At 42.8% G+C, this 16,655-nt stretch overlaps 1 protein-coding gene across 2 annotated transcripts in view; it reads right to left on the bottom strand.

The window, feature by feature from the left end:
- Nucleotides 1-14,429, bottom strand: part of CHMP2B (charged multivesicular body protein 2B) — a 36,894-nt gene extending 22,465 nt beyond the window's left edge. For both annotated transcript variants that reach the window (XM_070406028.1, XM_070406029.1), the window contains exon 1: nt 14,169-14,429. In XM_070406028.1, coding sequence (XP_070262129.1) covers nt 14,169-14,202 — 34 coding nt within the window. In that variant the 5' untranslated portion in view covers nt 14,203-14,429. The remainder of the gene's footprint in view (nt 1-14,168) is intronic.
- Between the last annotated feature and the right edge of the window lie 2,226 nt (nt 14,430-16,655).

The raw sequence follows: 16,655 nt of genomic DNA, 5'->3' as shown, positions 1-16,655 counted from the left end.
CCTGCTCTGTGTGTGACAGGGGGCAGCGCCCCAATCCCCTGATCGGCCCTGCTCTGTGTGTGACAGGGGGGAGCTCCCCAACCCCCTGATGGGCCCTGCTCTGTGTGTGACAGGGTACGGAGCCCCAACCCCCTGATGGGCCCTGCTCCGTGCGTGACAGGGGGCAGCGCCCCAACCCCCTGATCGGCCCTGCTCTGTGCGTGACAGGGGGTGGCGCCGCAACCTCCCCATTGACCCTGCCTTGAGTGTGACAGGGGGCGATGCCCCAACCCCCCAATCGGCCCTACCCTGAGTGTGACTGGGGGTGGCATCGCAACCTCCCAATCTGCCCTGCTCTGTGCATGACAGGGGGCGGCGCCCGGACTCCCCAATCGGCACTGCTCTGAGCCCAACCAGGGGCTGCACCTAGGGATTGGGCCTGCCCTCTGCCACCCGGGAGCGGGCCTAAGCCAGCAGGTCATTATCTCCCGAGGGGTCCCAGACTGTGAGAGGGCACAAGTGGGGCTGAGGGACACCCCCCCCCCCCCGCTGCCAGTGCACAAATTTTTGTGCACTGGGCCTCTAGTATATGTATAATGGAATATTATCTATACACTAGAGGCCCAGTGCACAAAATTCATGCATTGGTGGGGGGTGGGGGGGGACGACTCAGTCTGGCCTGCACCCTCTTGCAGTCGGGGGCTCTCAGGGATGTCCACGAGCCCTCGCTCCTTACCGCCTGCCTGCTCGCTGCTCCTTACCACTCTGCTCTCCGTTCCTTAGTGCTGTCATGGAGGTGGGAGAGGTTCCCACCACCACCACTGCACTTGCCAGCTGTGAGCCGGCTTCTGGCTGAACAGCACTCCACCTGTGGGAGCGCACTGACCACCAGGGGGCAGCTCCTGCATTTGCATTCCACACCCTGTACTACAGAAACTTTGCTGAGTGCCCCCTCGCACTCTGGGATCCCTTGGGGGATGTCAAAGAGCCCATTTCGGCCTGATCCCCGCAGGCCAGGCCAAGGGACCCCACCTGCCGGAGGGACCCCACTTACTTTGCAGAAGCCAGGGAGGGACCGAGGGAGGTTGGCTCCAGGGTGTGTCCGGCCTGTCTCTCCCAGTCCCACCCCGCCAGTCACCTTCTAATTAATTTTCTTTCAATGTGCACAAATCTGTGCACTGGGTCACAAGTTTAGTTATAAAAAGACACAAAGTACTGATAGTTTTATAACATAGATAAACCTCAAAAATGCTACGCTAAGTGAAAGAAGCCAGATATAAATGGTCACATTTTATGATTATACCCATATGGAATACCCAGAATAGAGAAATTCATAAATACAGAAAAACAGAAAAACAGATTGGTATTTGCCAAGGTTGGGGTGAGTGGGAATGATGAGTCACTGCTTAATGGGTGCAAGGCTTGATTCTAAAGTGATGAAAATGTTTTGGAACTACAGGTAATGGTCATACACCACTGTGAATGTATTCAATGCTACTGACCTTTTCACTTTAAAATGGTTAACATTATGTGAATTTCACCTCAACTAACATAGCAACAAAGCCAGCAACCACCATCTTTTGTAATGATGGAGCATCACAACTCATGTTCTACACCTTCATGGTTCTCAACCTTCCTAATGCCGCAACCCTTTAATACAGTTTCTCATGTTGTGGTGACCCCCAACCATAAAATTATTTTCGTTGCTACTTCATAACTGTAATTTTGCTACTGTTATGAATCGTAATGTAAATATCTGATATGCAGGATGTATTTTCATTGTTACAAATTGAACATAATTAAAGCATAGTGATTAATCACAAAAACAATATGTGATTATATATGTGTTTTCCGATGGTCTTAGGCGACCCCTGTGAAAGGGTCGTTTGACCCCCAAAGGGGTCGCGACCCACAGGTTGAGAACCGCTGTTCTACACATTTCTGTGTCGAGTGTAACTTTTCTCAGAATAAAAATAATACTGAGTAGTAGACAGTATAGCAAGTGCTTCACAATAACCCCAAAAGGTAGTTAGATACTATTTTCACACTTATTTCAGAGGAGGATATATCTGATGAGATAATCTGCCCAAGGGAGAAAAAGTGCTAGGATTCATATACAAATGATCTGATACCATGGCCTAGGATTTTAACTACTGTATTATGCTGCTGTGATGCTTTTTGGGTAAACAAGAAATAAAGTTATCAGAGACATAATCCTTATAAATATAGAACCATATCAATAAAAATATACAGTATTTCAAACTAAATGAAAAACATTAGTCATTATATAAAACTAATCAATTACAATGACTTTCTAAATAAAAGTTAAAATAAGATGCCAGAGCTCCTATATCCTACACACAAGATATCCATTTCCCCTTCTTTGCTTACTCTGCTTTTCAGCTAAGTTATATCAGCAAATATCTCATGCTGAGGGTTTACTAAGAACACATTTTATATGTTCCTTATACACAGAAATATAAAGCCATACTATATCTTTAAGGGAGATGAAGAGGCATATGTCTCTCCCCCCAACCTCTTTCTTCTGGATGGGAAATGCACAATTCATTCAACAAAAAGAGGGACATTCTGTAGACAAATATACTTGGGAAATGGTGAAGTTGAAAAAAATAAACATATTTCTTTACTTCAAACTTCTAAGTATGCTTAACATGAATATGCATTGTAAATCCTTAAGGGAAGAATATATTATAGATTATTTTCCAAATTTATTAAACCAAGGATCCTTTTTAAGAAATCTCCATTAACATTTCCTAGATACTAATGTTTCACGGAGCATTGGCTGAAATCCTATTCTAAAACAATATGATTTATTAGTTTGCTAGTGCTGTCATTAAAAACCCCACAGTCTAGGTGGCTTAAAGAACAGGAATTTATTTTATCAGTTCTGGAGGCTGGAAGGCCAAGATCAAGGTGTTGTTGGCAGATGATTGCTATTGAGGTCTCTCTTTTTGGCTTGTATTTAATTGACTTCTTGCTGTATCCTCAAATGGCCTTTTCTCTGTGTGCCCATCCCTGGTATCTCTTTCTCGTATAAAGATACCCATTCTACTGGATTAGGGCTCAGCATCATTACCTCATGGAATCTCAATTACCTCTTTAAAAAGGCCCTACCTCCAAATATAGTCACAAAGGGGTTAGGGGTCCAACCTATAGACTAAACAAAACAGCAAAGAAAGCTCTCATTTCTTTTTCTTTCAAAAAAAATCATAAGCCTTTCATCCTTAATATTCAAACACTCACAGTTTTGTTCAATTTTTCCTCATTGATATGAAAACATTTACCATTTACCCTAGTGTTTCAATAAAAATATGCTCTAAATTTAAAACTGTGAAATTACAAATGAACTTTTCAAATATAACCCCTTCCTGTACTAAAAACCCCTTAGTTTTTAGTATAAGACAAAGTATTGAAATAGTGATGATGGTCTAAAGCAGGGGCTCCCAACCTTTTTTTGGCCATGCCCCACCTAAGCATCTCTAAAATCCTGATGTCCCCCCTCCATGACATATAATTCTTATTATTCAAATAGTGAACTCCTAATAAACCTAAAAGGCCATTAACTTGGTCTAAAGCTTCCAAAGAACATGGCATCCATAAAAAGAAAAATAAAAGAATGAAAGGACAGTTGAAATACTGAGGAAGAAATCACTAAGAAACTGTTAAAAAAATAACAATATTAAGTGATATGAAAAAATAGCGAAGTTTCAAAACATATAATAGAGAAATGAAATGCATAAATACATCACTATATATATATGTATATATATATATATTTATATACTGTATATGAGGCCCCTAGAACCACAAGAAAGGCAAAAAATTCACCGTTAATAACTCATTTTCAAATTGCCTCCCTTAAAAATCAAATTGTCCCCCTGTGAGGCATGTGCCCCACATTGGGAACCACTAGTCTAAGGTTACAATAGTACTAAGCAATAAAAGTATCCACCATATTAATAAGTTTAATAAGTTAATTTGTGGCCAGATCATTGACACAGGTACAAAGCAACTGCTGAAGCCTGGATTGCTCAGATCTAGAATTCTAATAATACATACTTTTTCATTTCTAGGATGTGTATGTATTTATGTGTATGTATAGATAGATAGATGATAGATAGATAGATAGATAGATAGATAGATAGATAGATCGATCCTGAGTTCCTGGAACAGAGCTCACATAATCCTTGGAATTTCCTGAGTGATAGAAATGTCTTTTGACTCAGGAAGGGGCGGGGGGTAGGGGGGCTTAGACAGTGTCAGGATGGGGCTGGTTACCAGATCAAATACTTGATTAGAGGATGGGAACTTTCAGTCTCATCCCTCAGGAGAGGGGAATGAGAGAAGACTGGGTTATTAAAACTCTTGAACAAAGAGACTGGTAGAGCTTCTGGGTTGGTAAACAAATGGACAGGCTGGGAAGATGGCATGCCCAGAGAGAGCATGGAAGCTCTTTCTCCCACCCCCTCAATACTTTCCTTCCATTTGACCAATTATTCTTGAGTTTTATCCGTATAACAAACCAATAATAGTAAGTAAAGCACTTTCCTGAGTTCTGAGAGTTTTTCTAATGATTCTCAAATGTGAGGAGGGAGTTGTAGTGACACCTGAATTTATAACAAGTTGGTCAGAAGTAATGGTAGCAACCTGGGACTTGTTCCTGAAATATTAAGTGAGGACAGTCTTATGGGACTGAGCCCTTAACCTGTAGAGTCTGTGCTAACTCCAGATAGATAGTGTTACAATTTAACTGAATTGTTGGATACACCCAGTTAGTGTCAAAGAATCAGAGTAAAGGTTATAGATATCTTTGTTGAAAAACCAAGTATTATGAAGTGGGCAAAGGGGGGTGGAAATGGGGGACATCTGTAATAGTGTCAGTAATAAAAACAAAACAGTTTCATGACATGAAATTTTAACAAAACATAATTCAATCAAATAGTTTTACTTTCCCTTTCTTAATTTTATGTAAATATGTGTACCATAACTGTCACTGTATATTAGAGAAGGAAAATAAAGAAAATTAACTACTGCAAATTCCACAGCCTATTGTTAATAGACATATTAATATTTAAACATTTCTAAGCTATAAACTGAAAGCATATAATGTTATACACTAAAACACAGTCATAATATTTTAAAACACATTATGGTAAGTAGAAAAAGGTAGTAAAATATTTTCATATGAAATGATAGGTATATCCTATAAAACAAACAAATTGCTCTTTAATTTTTAAAAAATAATCTCTATACTAAACCCACATTTAATGATTTTGTCTTCTAGATAATTCAGAAGGAATAACATGAGGAAAGGTTTTAAGGCACTTTCAATGTTTTTAAGGCCAAGTTTATTTTCCATTATATTTATTTTTTTAAAAAAATATATTTTATTGCCGAAACCGGTTTGGCTCAGTGGATAGAGCGTTGGCCTGCGGACTGAGGGGTCCCGGGTTCGGTTCCGGTCAAGGGCATGTACCTGGGTTGCGGGCACATCCCCAGTGGGAGATGTGCAGGAGGCAGCTGATCGATGTTTCTCTCTCATCGATGTTTCTAACTCTCTATCTCTCTCCCTTCCTCTCTGTAAAAAATCAATAAAATATATTTAAAAAAATAATAATAAAATAAAATAAAATATTTTATTGATTTTTTACAGAGAGGAAGGGAGAGAGATAGAGAGTTAGAAACATCGATGAGAGAGAAACATCGATCAGCTGCCTCCTGCACATCTCCCACTGGGGATGTGCCCGCAACCCAGGTACATGCCCTTGACCGGAACCGAACCCGGGACCCCTCAGTCCGCAGGCCAACGCTCTATCCACTGAGCCAAACCGGTTTCGGCTATATTTATTTCTTAATAGGTCTGATTTCTTTCCCAAATTACAAGCTCTTTAAGAGGAGGGAATGCATGTATTTTATTTATTTATCCATTTGTATTTCCACCTGACTTCATGCCAACTATTATCCCAATATGTTAATTAACAGTGACCTAAAGGAGTATAAACATATATACTGAAATGTAAAATAATTAAACATATTCCTTTAAAATGTATAATAAAATATACTGGCTATCAAGGAAGAAGGTTGATATTAATAGTAAAATCTGAACTATGACAGATATTGTTCTACAACAGAAAAAATGGAGCATTTAAGTAATCAATGCTTTCCCCTCTTTTCACTGAGTTCGGACAATGACAGCAACATGTACAGGGTACTGCTGACATCTAGGAGCTTGGCCCCTGTCCATCCTGCTCCCCTGCTGACCCTTTGCTTCCCTCCCCAGGTAAAAGAGCATGCCCTGAATCCTTACACTCCAGCACTTCATCTACACCTTGTGGGCTGTTGTGAAGCACTTCACAGTACGTGGTAATAGAAAACTTAAACTGCAAATGTCAAAAGGACACCTATGATGTGTTCTCTCTGTCACCATTTGATGAGGTAAAAAGGGTCTGGGGCTGTCCCTGCCACCACCCTCCCTGACCTATACCGAGCACAACACTTAGAGAAAACCACGCAGGCCACTCTTGGCAATAAAAGCCTGTCTCAAGCCTTTAAGACTCTTAGTACTGAACCAGATAACACATGCATGCACTAGAGTAATAAGGTCTCAGATTTTATTTAAATTTTGGACGTAGGAAGACATAGACAGAAAAGGTCCTTCTGCTTTCTTTGACTCCAAGTCAGTAAGGTCTATCTGCTTACAGAAAAGGAAAAAGAAAGCTGAAAATTCAAAACAAATCTACAAGGGCCTCCCTAATGAGGTCTGAGGCCAAGGCCCAACTTGAATTATGGCTGTCCTTTTAGACCATGCTCATTTACATACAATTTGCACATTTGAGGATTAAAGAAAAAAAAATTAATTATCAACTGTAAATATGGACATTCATTAATCTGCGGAGAATATTGTTTTAAGTGCCTATCTTATGAGAGAGGGGGGGCTGTCTCAAGCTTGCAGGGCAGTTCAGGATTACTGTCTCATGAGCATGAGGCACAACATGCAGACTGTACCACTCAGTGGGATGTCAGCTGGTCTATTAGACAGCATCTACTCTACCATATACTGGGTGTTGTCCTTTAAAGTCATGATAGACTTTTAAATCTAATATATCATATTTTCTGCTTTTAAGTGCATTCTTTAGGAAAAATCATTTTGATTTATGCAACTTTACTTCTATCAATTATCTTGAATCTAACCATCACATGCATTGAGATAGGAGCACAAAATGTTCCATATCCTGCTTTACCATTTCTGTTAATTGGCTTTTGGTACCCAGATCCCAAGAGGGGAGGGAACTCTCCCTTTAGATTGATCTGCAAGCTCTGCATCAGCTGGTACCACTGGAAATAGTGGGTATAGTGGCACTGGTATAGTGGGATAATGGGTATTTGAGAAACCCTGATCATGACAGTAAAAACAAGAGCCAAGAGTGTGAGTTCAGCAAAAGCAGGCATGGTGGAGCTCACCAATGAACAATAAGGTAGAAAGTAGTCCTGACTATGTGGGGATGTGCAATCTTCTTCTGTAGATGGGGGGTGGGGAGGGGGGGGAGGCGCTGCAAAAATGTTACCAGCTCAAAGAGTAAGGGGTAAGAAAGGTCAGAACCTACAAAATGCTGGCTCTAGGAACCAAATTTATTCAAAGCCAGAAGGAAAATGACAATGAGAGAGTAGGTGAGGAGCAATGAGAATTTCATATGCAAAGTAAATTCGTTTTTCAGGCTTTGGAAATGGTATCTCAGAAATCAGGGAGAAATGTTATCAACTTAATGAACCAGTTTTGATACACGGTAAAGAAAAAAAAAAAAGAAAAACAACTATGGGAAACAGAAAAGACAGTGGAAGATCATGCCAACAGCTTTACTCTACATATGGTCCAGGTAGCCAAGGATCCACTTAAGAACCAGGCTGAAGTTGGAAAACTAAGCAGAACTTGCTTGGAAAGACAACACTAAAGAGAGAACAGGAGAATGTAGCCCTATGGTGGCATAGAAGGAAGTAAAAAGGAATGTGTTGTTTTTTTCCCTTACCAGTAAACTCTCAAAAGTCACTCAAGCCCTGAGGAATTCATTGAAACGAATTTATTACTATTATTAAAATATCAGTTTTTGGAGAGCTGAAGGGAAGTATTTAGATGGGCCTACTATAGGTTACATTTGGTTCTAAAAGACACAGGCTCTGGCCCTGCCTTCAAGAACAGCTTCAGAAAATGGTCCAAGGTCATTTTTCAGCTTAAATAAATAGGGAAATGAGAGGGAAAGATCATCTGTCTCACAGACACCTGGACTTGAAGGTAGGTAATAGTAGCATGAAAAGAAATACCAGTCTTTGGTATCATGATAGGGATGGCAAAATACACAGGGAAACATTTTCTAGAAATATCCATTCTAAAAGCATGGAGACTTTTGCTCAGAAAAAAATGCTAGGAAGACTGTACTGTGCTCCTGAATCCCACAAGCAATAATAATAATAATAATAATAATAATAGGATTTTAGTATGCCAAGAAGTAGGAGCCAAGTAGAAAGTACAATCTGAGTTTTTAAATACGCAAAATAATAAGCACTAAGGGAACACCCATCATCCTAGGTGAACGATTTAAAGGCCATGAAGCTATAGCAAAGAAAAACAGGTGACACAGTAAAGTGCAGGATAAATGGGATATGAATGACAACAGGGATTTGAAGAAATGCAGAGGAAGATCAAATATTTAAGAAGCAAAAGGAGCAGACTTGGTAATTAACTGAAGGTAGAGGACAAAATCAAGAACTCCCAAACACTGGAGGAGGAGAACCAGGAAAGGAAGTGACTTAAAGGGGATGGTGATGATTTCTGTTGGGGATCTCTTTAATTTCACACACTTTGAGACATCTAGGTAGAAATACTCATCAAACTACTGCATGTTTTGATTTAACTCTTAGAAAAATATACCTAGAAAACCAAATTTGGGATACATCAAGATTTAGGTTAAAATTAAAATAATAAGAGTCTGAATAAGATCATGCAGATAGAGAATGTACAATTAGCATAATGGTAGTCCAAGGTGGAACCAATAGAACACTAACATTTAAGGAGTAAGTTAGAAGAAGGAAGGAAGGGAGAAGGAAGAGAGGGAGGGAGGGAGGGAGGAAGGGAGGGAGGGATGGAGGGAGGCAGGAAGGAAAAAAAGAAAACAAAAACCTGAAAGGAGAAAGAAAAAGAGGAATATGAGGAAAAATATGTCATGGGAGCCAAGAGAGTTTTAAGGAAGAAATTTTTATCAGATTCAAATGTAAAACATAGGCCCAAAAGATGATAGTTAACAAATGGCTATTGGATTTGGTGATCTATCAATAATTGATGATCTTAACAAAATCTCATTTCATGAGATATAAAGCAAACTGCTGTAAAATGGGGAGCATCTGAGAAATAAAGAGGTGGAGATAGGAGCCATTACTATTCCTGCAAGAGGTTAAGATGAAGAGCAAAAAGAGGTAGGACAATGCTACCTAAGAAATATTGGGTCAAGAGAGAATCAGGAAAAGGAGAGTTGTTTCCAGTTCTATCGTTATTAGATACTAAAGTTCTACCACTCACTCTGAGAGAACAGTCTGGCTCACAGACAAAAGGTAACATTACATGATAACTAACAAAAGTTGAGAATTCCAATTACTTAGCAAGAACAGCAAAATTAAACTGTGCCATAGGATTATCTATTAAAAAAAAATAACATTGATAATATTCAAAAAGATTAGGCCCTGGCTCTGCCACTTAGTAGTTGTGTAACTTTGGACAAATTACTTCATCCTTTGCCTCTCAATTTCCTCATCTTCAAAGTGGGGATAATAACAGTACTTACAGGTGTTGTGAGAATTATAATAAGATGCTGCATACAAAATGCTAACTTGGTGCTGGCTTAGTGTAGGACCTCAAATTTGTCAATATCTGATCCTTATCTAATAATAGAGACACATGGTAATTAACTGTAACTTCGCTACCCTTCCCACTGGCTAATCAACAAGATATGCAAATTAACTGCCAACCAAGATGGCGGCCGGCAGCCAGGCAGCTGAAGCGAACAGGAGGCTTGCTTGCTCCAGTGAAGGAGGAAGCCAAGGTTCCCTGCCTGCTGCTGCTGCGCTCTGAGCTTGCACTCTAAGAAACAATGTTGCAATTATAGAAGCTAAAAAAAACCCAGATACCTGCTTTCAGCCGTCAGAGCTGGAGCTGCAACAGTGTTTCAATTATAGAAGCCAAACAAACCCAGATACCTGCTTTCAGCACCCGAGGTCTCAGAGCTGGAGCCGAGCCTCAGAGCTAAAGCCAGCTCTCAGCTCCAGTGACAGCCATAGAAGGTAAATAAATCTCAGAATAAAAAAGAAAAAGAAAAAAAGGAGAGGTTGGGAGCTTCAGTCACCCTCCAGCCTGAAAACGGTCCTCAGCCCCTCACCCAGACTGGCCAGGCACCCCAGGGGGGACCCCCACCCTAAAGGGAGTGCGACCAGCTGCAAACAGCCATCATCCCCTCATCCAGGCTGGCCAGGCACCCAAGCGGGACCCCCATCCTGATCTGGGACACCCTTCAGGGCAAACCAGCCGGCCCCCACCCGTGCACCAGGCCTCTATCCTATATAGTAAAAGGGTAATATGCAAACTGACCCTAACAGCAGAAAAACTGGGAATGACTGGTCACTATGACACACACTGACAACCAGGGTGCAGATGCTCAATGCAGGATCTGCCCCCTGGTGGTCAGGGCGCTCTCACATGGGAGGAGCTCTGCTCAGCCACAAGCCAGGCTGGTGGCTGCCAGTACAGCGGTGGTGGTGGGAGCCTCTCCTGTCTCCTCAGTAGCGCTAAGGATGTCCGACTGCAGTTTAGGCCTGCTCCCTGCTGGCAAGTGGACATCCCCTGAGGGCTGCTGGGCTGCCAGAGGGATGTCTGATTGCCATCTTAGGCCCAATCCCCCGGGGAGCAGGCCTAAGCCAGCAGGTGGTCATCCCCTGAGGGGTCCCAGACTGTGAGAGGGCACAGGCCGGGCTGAGGGACCTCCTCTCCCCCCACCCCCCGAGTGCACAAATTTTTGTGCACCGGGCCTCTAGTATATATATAAAAGCCTAAGCAACTGAATGATCGAATGACCAGTCGGCCAGTCGCTATGATACGCACTGACCACCAGAGGTCAGACGCTCAACACAGGAACTGCCCCCGGTGGTCAGTGGGCTCCCACAGCGGGAGTGCTGCTCAGCTGACTGACGGGCGCCAGACACCAGGCTCACGGCTGGTGAGGGATGCTGCGGCGGCACGAATCTCTCCCGCTTTTGCAGCAGCACTACTGAGCTGCAGCGACAGGTGCCGCAGGGCCGGGATGCTCGGGCTCCTCCCTGGCTGCCTGCTACTTTGCACACTACTACATCCCCCAAGGGGTCCTGGATTGTGAGAGGGCACAGGCCAGGCTGAGGGACCCCGCTGGTGCACAAATCCGTGTACTGGGCCTCTAGTTTAGTATAACAGACAAAAACTACATAGTGCATAATGCATTTATGACAAGTCCTCATGGCATTCTGATTTACAGGTTCATAATTAGCTCCAATAAATAGGTCACCATTCATCTACTTAAGGAAAAACAACACACTGTAAACACTTTACCCTAACAAATTTGCATATATCTTATAAATCAGGAAAAGGAAAAACAAGGAATCAATTGTAATTTCAAATTCAAAAGAATCTTTCTCTTATATGGCACTGAGGTACAGGTCTCATTAATTTCTATAACAAAGTATACAGTGCAGGGACTTGTTCATCTCTGTGTCAAGAATGAATTAAACATAACTCTGAATAGTAATAAGTGCTGTATGTTGTCTCCCTTTTTAATTTACATGTGCAGTAATCTTTAATGATATAGCATGCAACTCTTCCAGCCAATCCAAGGAGACAAAAAGATTCAATTATTTTCCAAATCTATAAGCAGTTACATACTTCCTTATATATCAGAATTTCATTACTGCTGAAACAGATAAAAAGACAGCAAATAGTAAAAGATCTTATGATCAGTAGTCAACAAGTCCAAAAATATGGGAGAAATGCATAAAAATACATTTCATAATATATAGCCTCATTACTGCTAAGAATACCATCACCTTTTAAACAAACAAAAAACCAACTATTTAATAAAACAAGGAGTAAAATCCTCAGTAAAGCTCTGCATCAAAATTATAAAAGTATAGTTCTAGAATTAAGATGTCATCAAGTGATTTGAATTGATATAATAATTTAAAAAAAAACCCCATCAAGTATGTAGTTTGGTAGTTATAGTAGATGCAGATGATGGGCAAATTTACATTCAGAAATTTCATATACAGATCTTTAAATCAGTACCATAGTTTCTAGCAAAAATCTTTAAGACTTTCTCCCCCACCCCCAAATAAGTCTAATTAGCAAAAACATTATTTCTTGGATGAATTAACCCAACTGCAAGTGAGTATACACTTAAACACCCTCAGTGCACACCCTCATTGTCTTTATTTTTATTCAGCTCTATACTTCAAGCACAGTAGTCATCAGATTGCTAAAAGCACCAGAAAGCACAGACATGAGAATACAGAACTGACATTTGACAGATATTAAGCAATTAAAGCTAACAAGTTTGGCTTTTAATGTTAAATTTTTTAAAAAAATTAATTTTTAACACCACATTAAGAAAGATGCAACCCTTTTTCTCTGCTTAGTAAAATTCTCACTATATAAAACTGAAACAAAGAAATAAACCTTTTTTTCCTACCCTGGAGTACTATATAATACCTGAACATCACAATAGTAGTACTGGAACACTGAAAAAATAAAGTGCCACGTTAAAGATTAAATAAATAACATTCTCAGGAGTAACACACATAAAACCCACTTCACATCATTGTATTGCATCCTAAGGCAACTTGGTAGTTATTCTGGTATTGTAAATGGTTAATAAAAACTCTCAGTTAATTTAAAAAATCTAGAAATTAAAAAAATATATATATCTTTTCACCCACTCAGGGTAAGTAAAAATTTATTATTAGGGGTAAGATGACATTACATGTTGAAGTGAAGGGTGGAGTGGCAGAGTAAAAATGATGTCTTTGTTATCCTCCCCCAAATAATTTTGCTTGGATTGGCATAGTCCATACCAAGAATGAAGGAGTCACCCCAGGTCTGGGCTGAGCATCCTGTTTGTACCAATCACTGTCTAGCTGCTGCTGCTCCTTTTGTGGCAGAGTTAGACCCTTACAAAGAAGTGATTCTTTGGTTGAACCAGCAGCAACCTAGACTCAATATGCAATGAGAAACACATGAATGAATTTGATTCCTGGTGGCCGTCAATGAAAGTATCAAGACTATCCATAATCAGTGTGATATGAACATACATGACAAACATTGCTTATAAACACCAATTTGCACATTCCTGTTCATTCACTTTTCTTCCTCTTTGGATAACACTGAGCTAAACGTTTGAAACAATGAAAGTACCTTAAAATGTAAACTTCTATGTGGATAACACACACCACATCTCTTACTTTAGGTAGCAGAAGATAAACACAAGGGAGAAAAATCCATTATGAAACTAAATCCAGTTATTTTCCTTGGGTTCCTTTTCTTTTTTTCTGTTGCTGTCAGTCAAGACCTGTTTCACATCTGTACGGATGGGGTGTTCTTAGGACAAGACCAACCCAGACCCAAGTTCATCTTGGCAACTGGAGCCCGTTTAACACCTCCCCCCCCCCCCCCCTCGCCCACACACACACACACACCCCTTCCCCTTCCGCAGGTACAAGTTTCTGCCCTCCATGCCTAGAAGTAGTACAAATCCAAACTGGAGAAGGAGCCAAACGGACGAAACTAACGAGAAATTCATTAAATCACCAAGTCCAATGACCCTCAGGGGCCAGCAGCATCCTGCCTCCTCCAAACGCTCAGGATTCGGCTAAAGGAAAAAACGGGGCGGGGGTCGGTGTCACCAGGAGGAGGGAGCCACTGCCCAGGGGTGAGGCTGGGTGCGCGTCGGAGGAGGAGGAAGCAGAAAAGTGACGCACCAGGGCGGTCACCTGTGGGGCCACGGAGCCAGCCCCGCCCCCAGGGGCTGCCGCGGGAACCGCGGCCCGAAGCCCCCAGACCCGCCTGGGAAACGCTGCGCCGGGCCCCCTCGGGCCGGCCCGGAACTCACCATCCACGGTTTTCTTCTTGAAGAAGGACGCCATGGTCAGGCACCGCTCCCAGGCGGCCCGGTTCGGCCCGGCTCGGTGCGCGACCGGGAGAGGACGGGGGAAAGGACAGGCCCTGGGCGGGTTCGGGGAGGCGAGGCCGAAGGACCGGAGGAGAGGGCAGGGTCTCCAGGCAGGACCGCAGAAGGCGGTATCCGCGCAGCCTCCCGCCGCCGACTCGCCGGCGCTCAGGTGACTGCGAACTAAGACACTTTTTGAGAAGTCACTTCTGGGCGGCGCCTGCGCGCTGTCCGCCGCGCCTGCGCACTGAGGCGCCTGAAGCCGCCGCCGCTGCCCTCACCTCGGCTGCCGCCCGGTCCTCCCGCGTTCGGGGTCCGGGAGCCGCGACCTCGCAGGGGCTTGCGGAGGTAGCGGGTCTGGGGGCCGCCGGCCGGCTCGGGGGCCTTCTTGAACGCGGGCTCCGTGCTGAGCGTCGGCAGAGAGGAGCCTTGCTCAGCCCCTGCCCCTTCGCCCGGGGGAAGCGGGAAGGAGGGGTCCTCGCCGTCCTGGGACCCGCGTGGGTGGTCCGGAACCGGGGGGTTTAAGGTCGTCCCGCAGCTGTCACATCGTCACCGCGCTAAGGGCAGGCCCGGTGGCCACGCCGCGGTGCGCGCCGCGGTGTCAGCTCCGGAGGGAGCGCGCGCTCCCTTCCGCCCCAGCTGCTCAGCCGCTCCCGGCGGGGCGGGACGAAGCGCCGGCCGGCGGCCCTGGGTGCGGGGCGCGGGGCTCGGACCCCGGGTCGCCTCCGGTGATGCGGCTTCTAGGCTGGGCGAGGGCGGGGAGGAAGGACCTGGGGAGCAACTTTCTCAATGCAACACTTTCATGTTCTCAACTGGAAACATGAACAACAAAACACGTCAACCCTATTTTAAAAAAATATATAGATTGCTCAAGAAAAATTCATGGCTTATAATGTGAACCTATTAGATTGCTATATAACGGTACATTGTTTTTGCCGTGGGGAAAAAAAAGACACCCCCCCCCCCATATCATGTTAAAATAATTTAAAGAATCCTTGTGTATATAAGCATAAATATGGGAAATACAATCTTTGGATCAGGTCTTTCAGGTCATTGTTTTACTTCATTGTGAGTGTGTGTGTGTGTGTGTGTTGATGTGTACACATATTTCAGTTTAATGTATTATTTCACTATTTAGAATCTTATTTGCTTTGAACTTTCCCCTCCCACTGTATTTATTAGTGCTTTGAGCAACACTGCCTTCCACAGGATAAAAATAATAATGGCCTATATTTTTTCGTAGATGTGTTTTCTGATAGGGAAGACACTCCAATAATCGTGTCAATATTATCAGTCACCTCTAGCTATATGAATCATGTCTCAAGGATTTTTAAGTATTTGTGGTATTCAGACTTCCCTTCCCAATCTCCCCTACCCGTGTCCCTGCGCGCCCCCCCCCCCCCCCCTTAGGTATGAAAGCCCTCAGGGTCACTGACAACCCTGCGGTTCCTACTAAAATTTACCTAAGAGTTTGCTCATAAAAACTTGCTCAGAATGACAATAATAGGCAAGGTGAACCTGCATTACTCCTCACGTCATTCCAGATACTATGGGAAGGTGAAGAAGTGAGGGGACTTCGTCTGGGCACCCAAGACCTGGTCTTTCCTGGAGTCAACTCTGGCAGAAAGGCGGCTTCCCTGGCTGCCTGCTGTAATGGATGGCACTGAGCTGTGCTTGAATGCTTGAGCAGCGAGGAGCTGTTTGAGTGTGGTAATCAGACTCCTCCCTGCTGCAGTCACCCTTGTTTTATTGCTCCTACAGATTCCCCCCCACTGACCCAATTGTAACAGTTGGGAAAATGCCAACATACTTAACAGCAACCATATGGAAGACCCTCCAAAAGTGCACAGCAGGAGCTAAAGACAGGGCTTGTTCATTACAATAAAGATAAAATAGAAATATGTGATGTGTAAACCCAGCACTCTAGGAGCTTGGTTCTCCCATAGTTTGAAATAGGCTGACATTTAAGCTGATATGCACGAGACTGTCGGCCAAACTCCAGTGCTGCATATTTGATATGTACAACACTTCTTATGTGAAAGGCATGTACATTTAAATATAACTGAGATTTAAGCCACCAAAGAAGCCATAAACTACAAACAATATATTTTTCATTTGTTTAAAACCGCTATCTGCCCATACAAACTCACTAAATCAACAAGATACATATAAGCATAGTGGAAAGAGAAAACATTGTAATGTCACTCTTTTTAAATCTCATTAAGAAATAATTAACTAATATACTATGATCACATCATTATGATCCAATACTCTTCTTCCAAATGGCTCAGACAGTGGAAAATATTTATTGCATACCTAATGACACATACCATGCTATTCTGGGGACATAGCAGTGAAAACACAAATACAGTTTCTTCCCCCTTTTTCTCTTACCCACCTTCCTAACAGGCTTTTCATCTTTTCTCATTC

The sequence above is a fragment of the Myotis yumanensis genome, unplaced genomic scaffold (genome assembly GCF_028538775.1).
Source record: "Myotis yumanensis isolate MYYU_CA2020_CCGP unplaced genomic scaffold, mMyoYum1.0.hap1 SCAF_2, whole genome shotgun sequence".
NCBI classification, from domain to species: domain Eukaryota; kingdom Metazoa; phylum Chordata; class Mammalia; order Chiroptera; family Vespertilionidae; genus Myotis; species Myotis yumanensis.
Note: the sequence above shows the minus strand (reverse complement) of the source record. Positions and strands in the feature narration are given on the sequence as shown.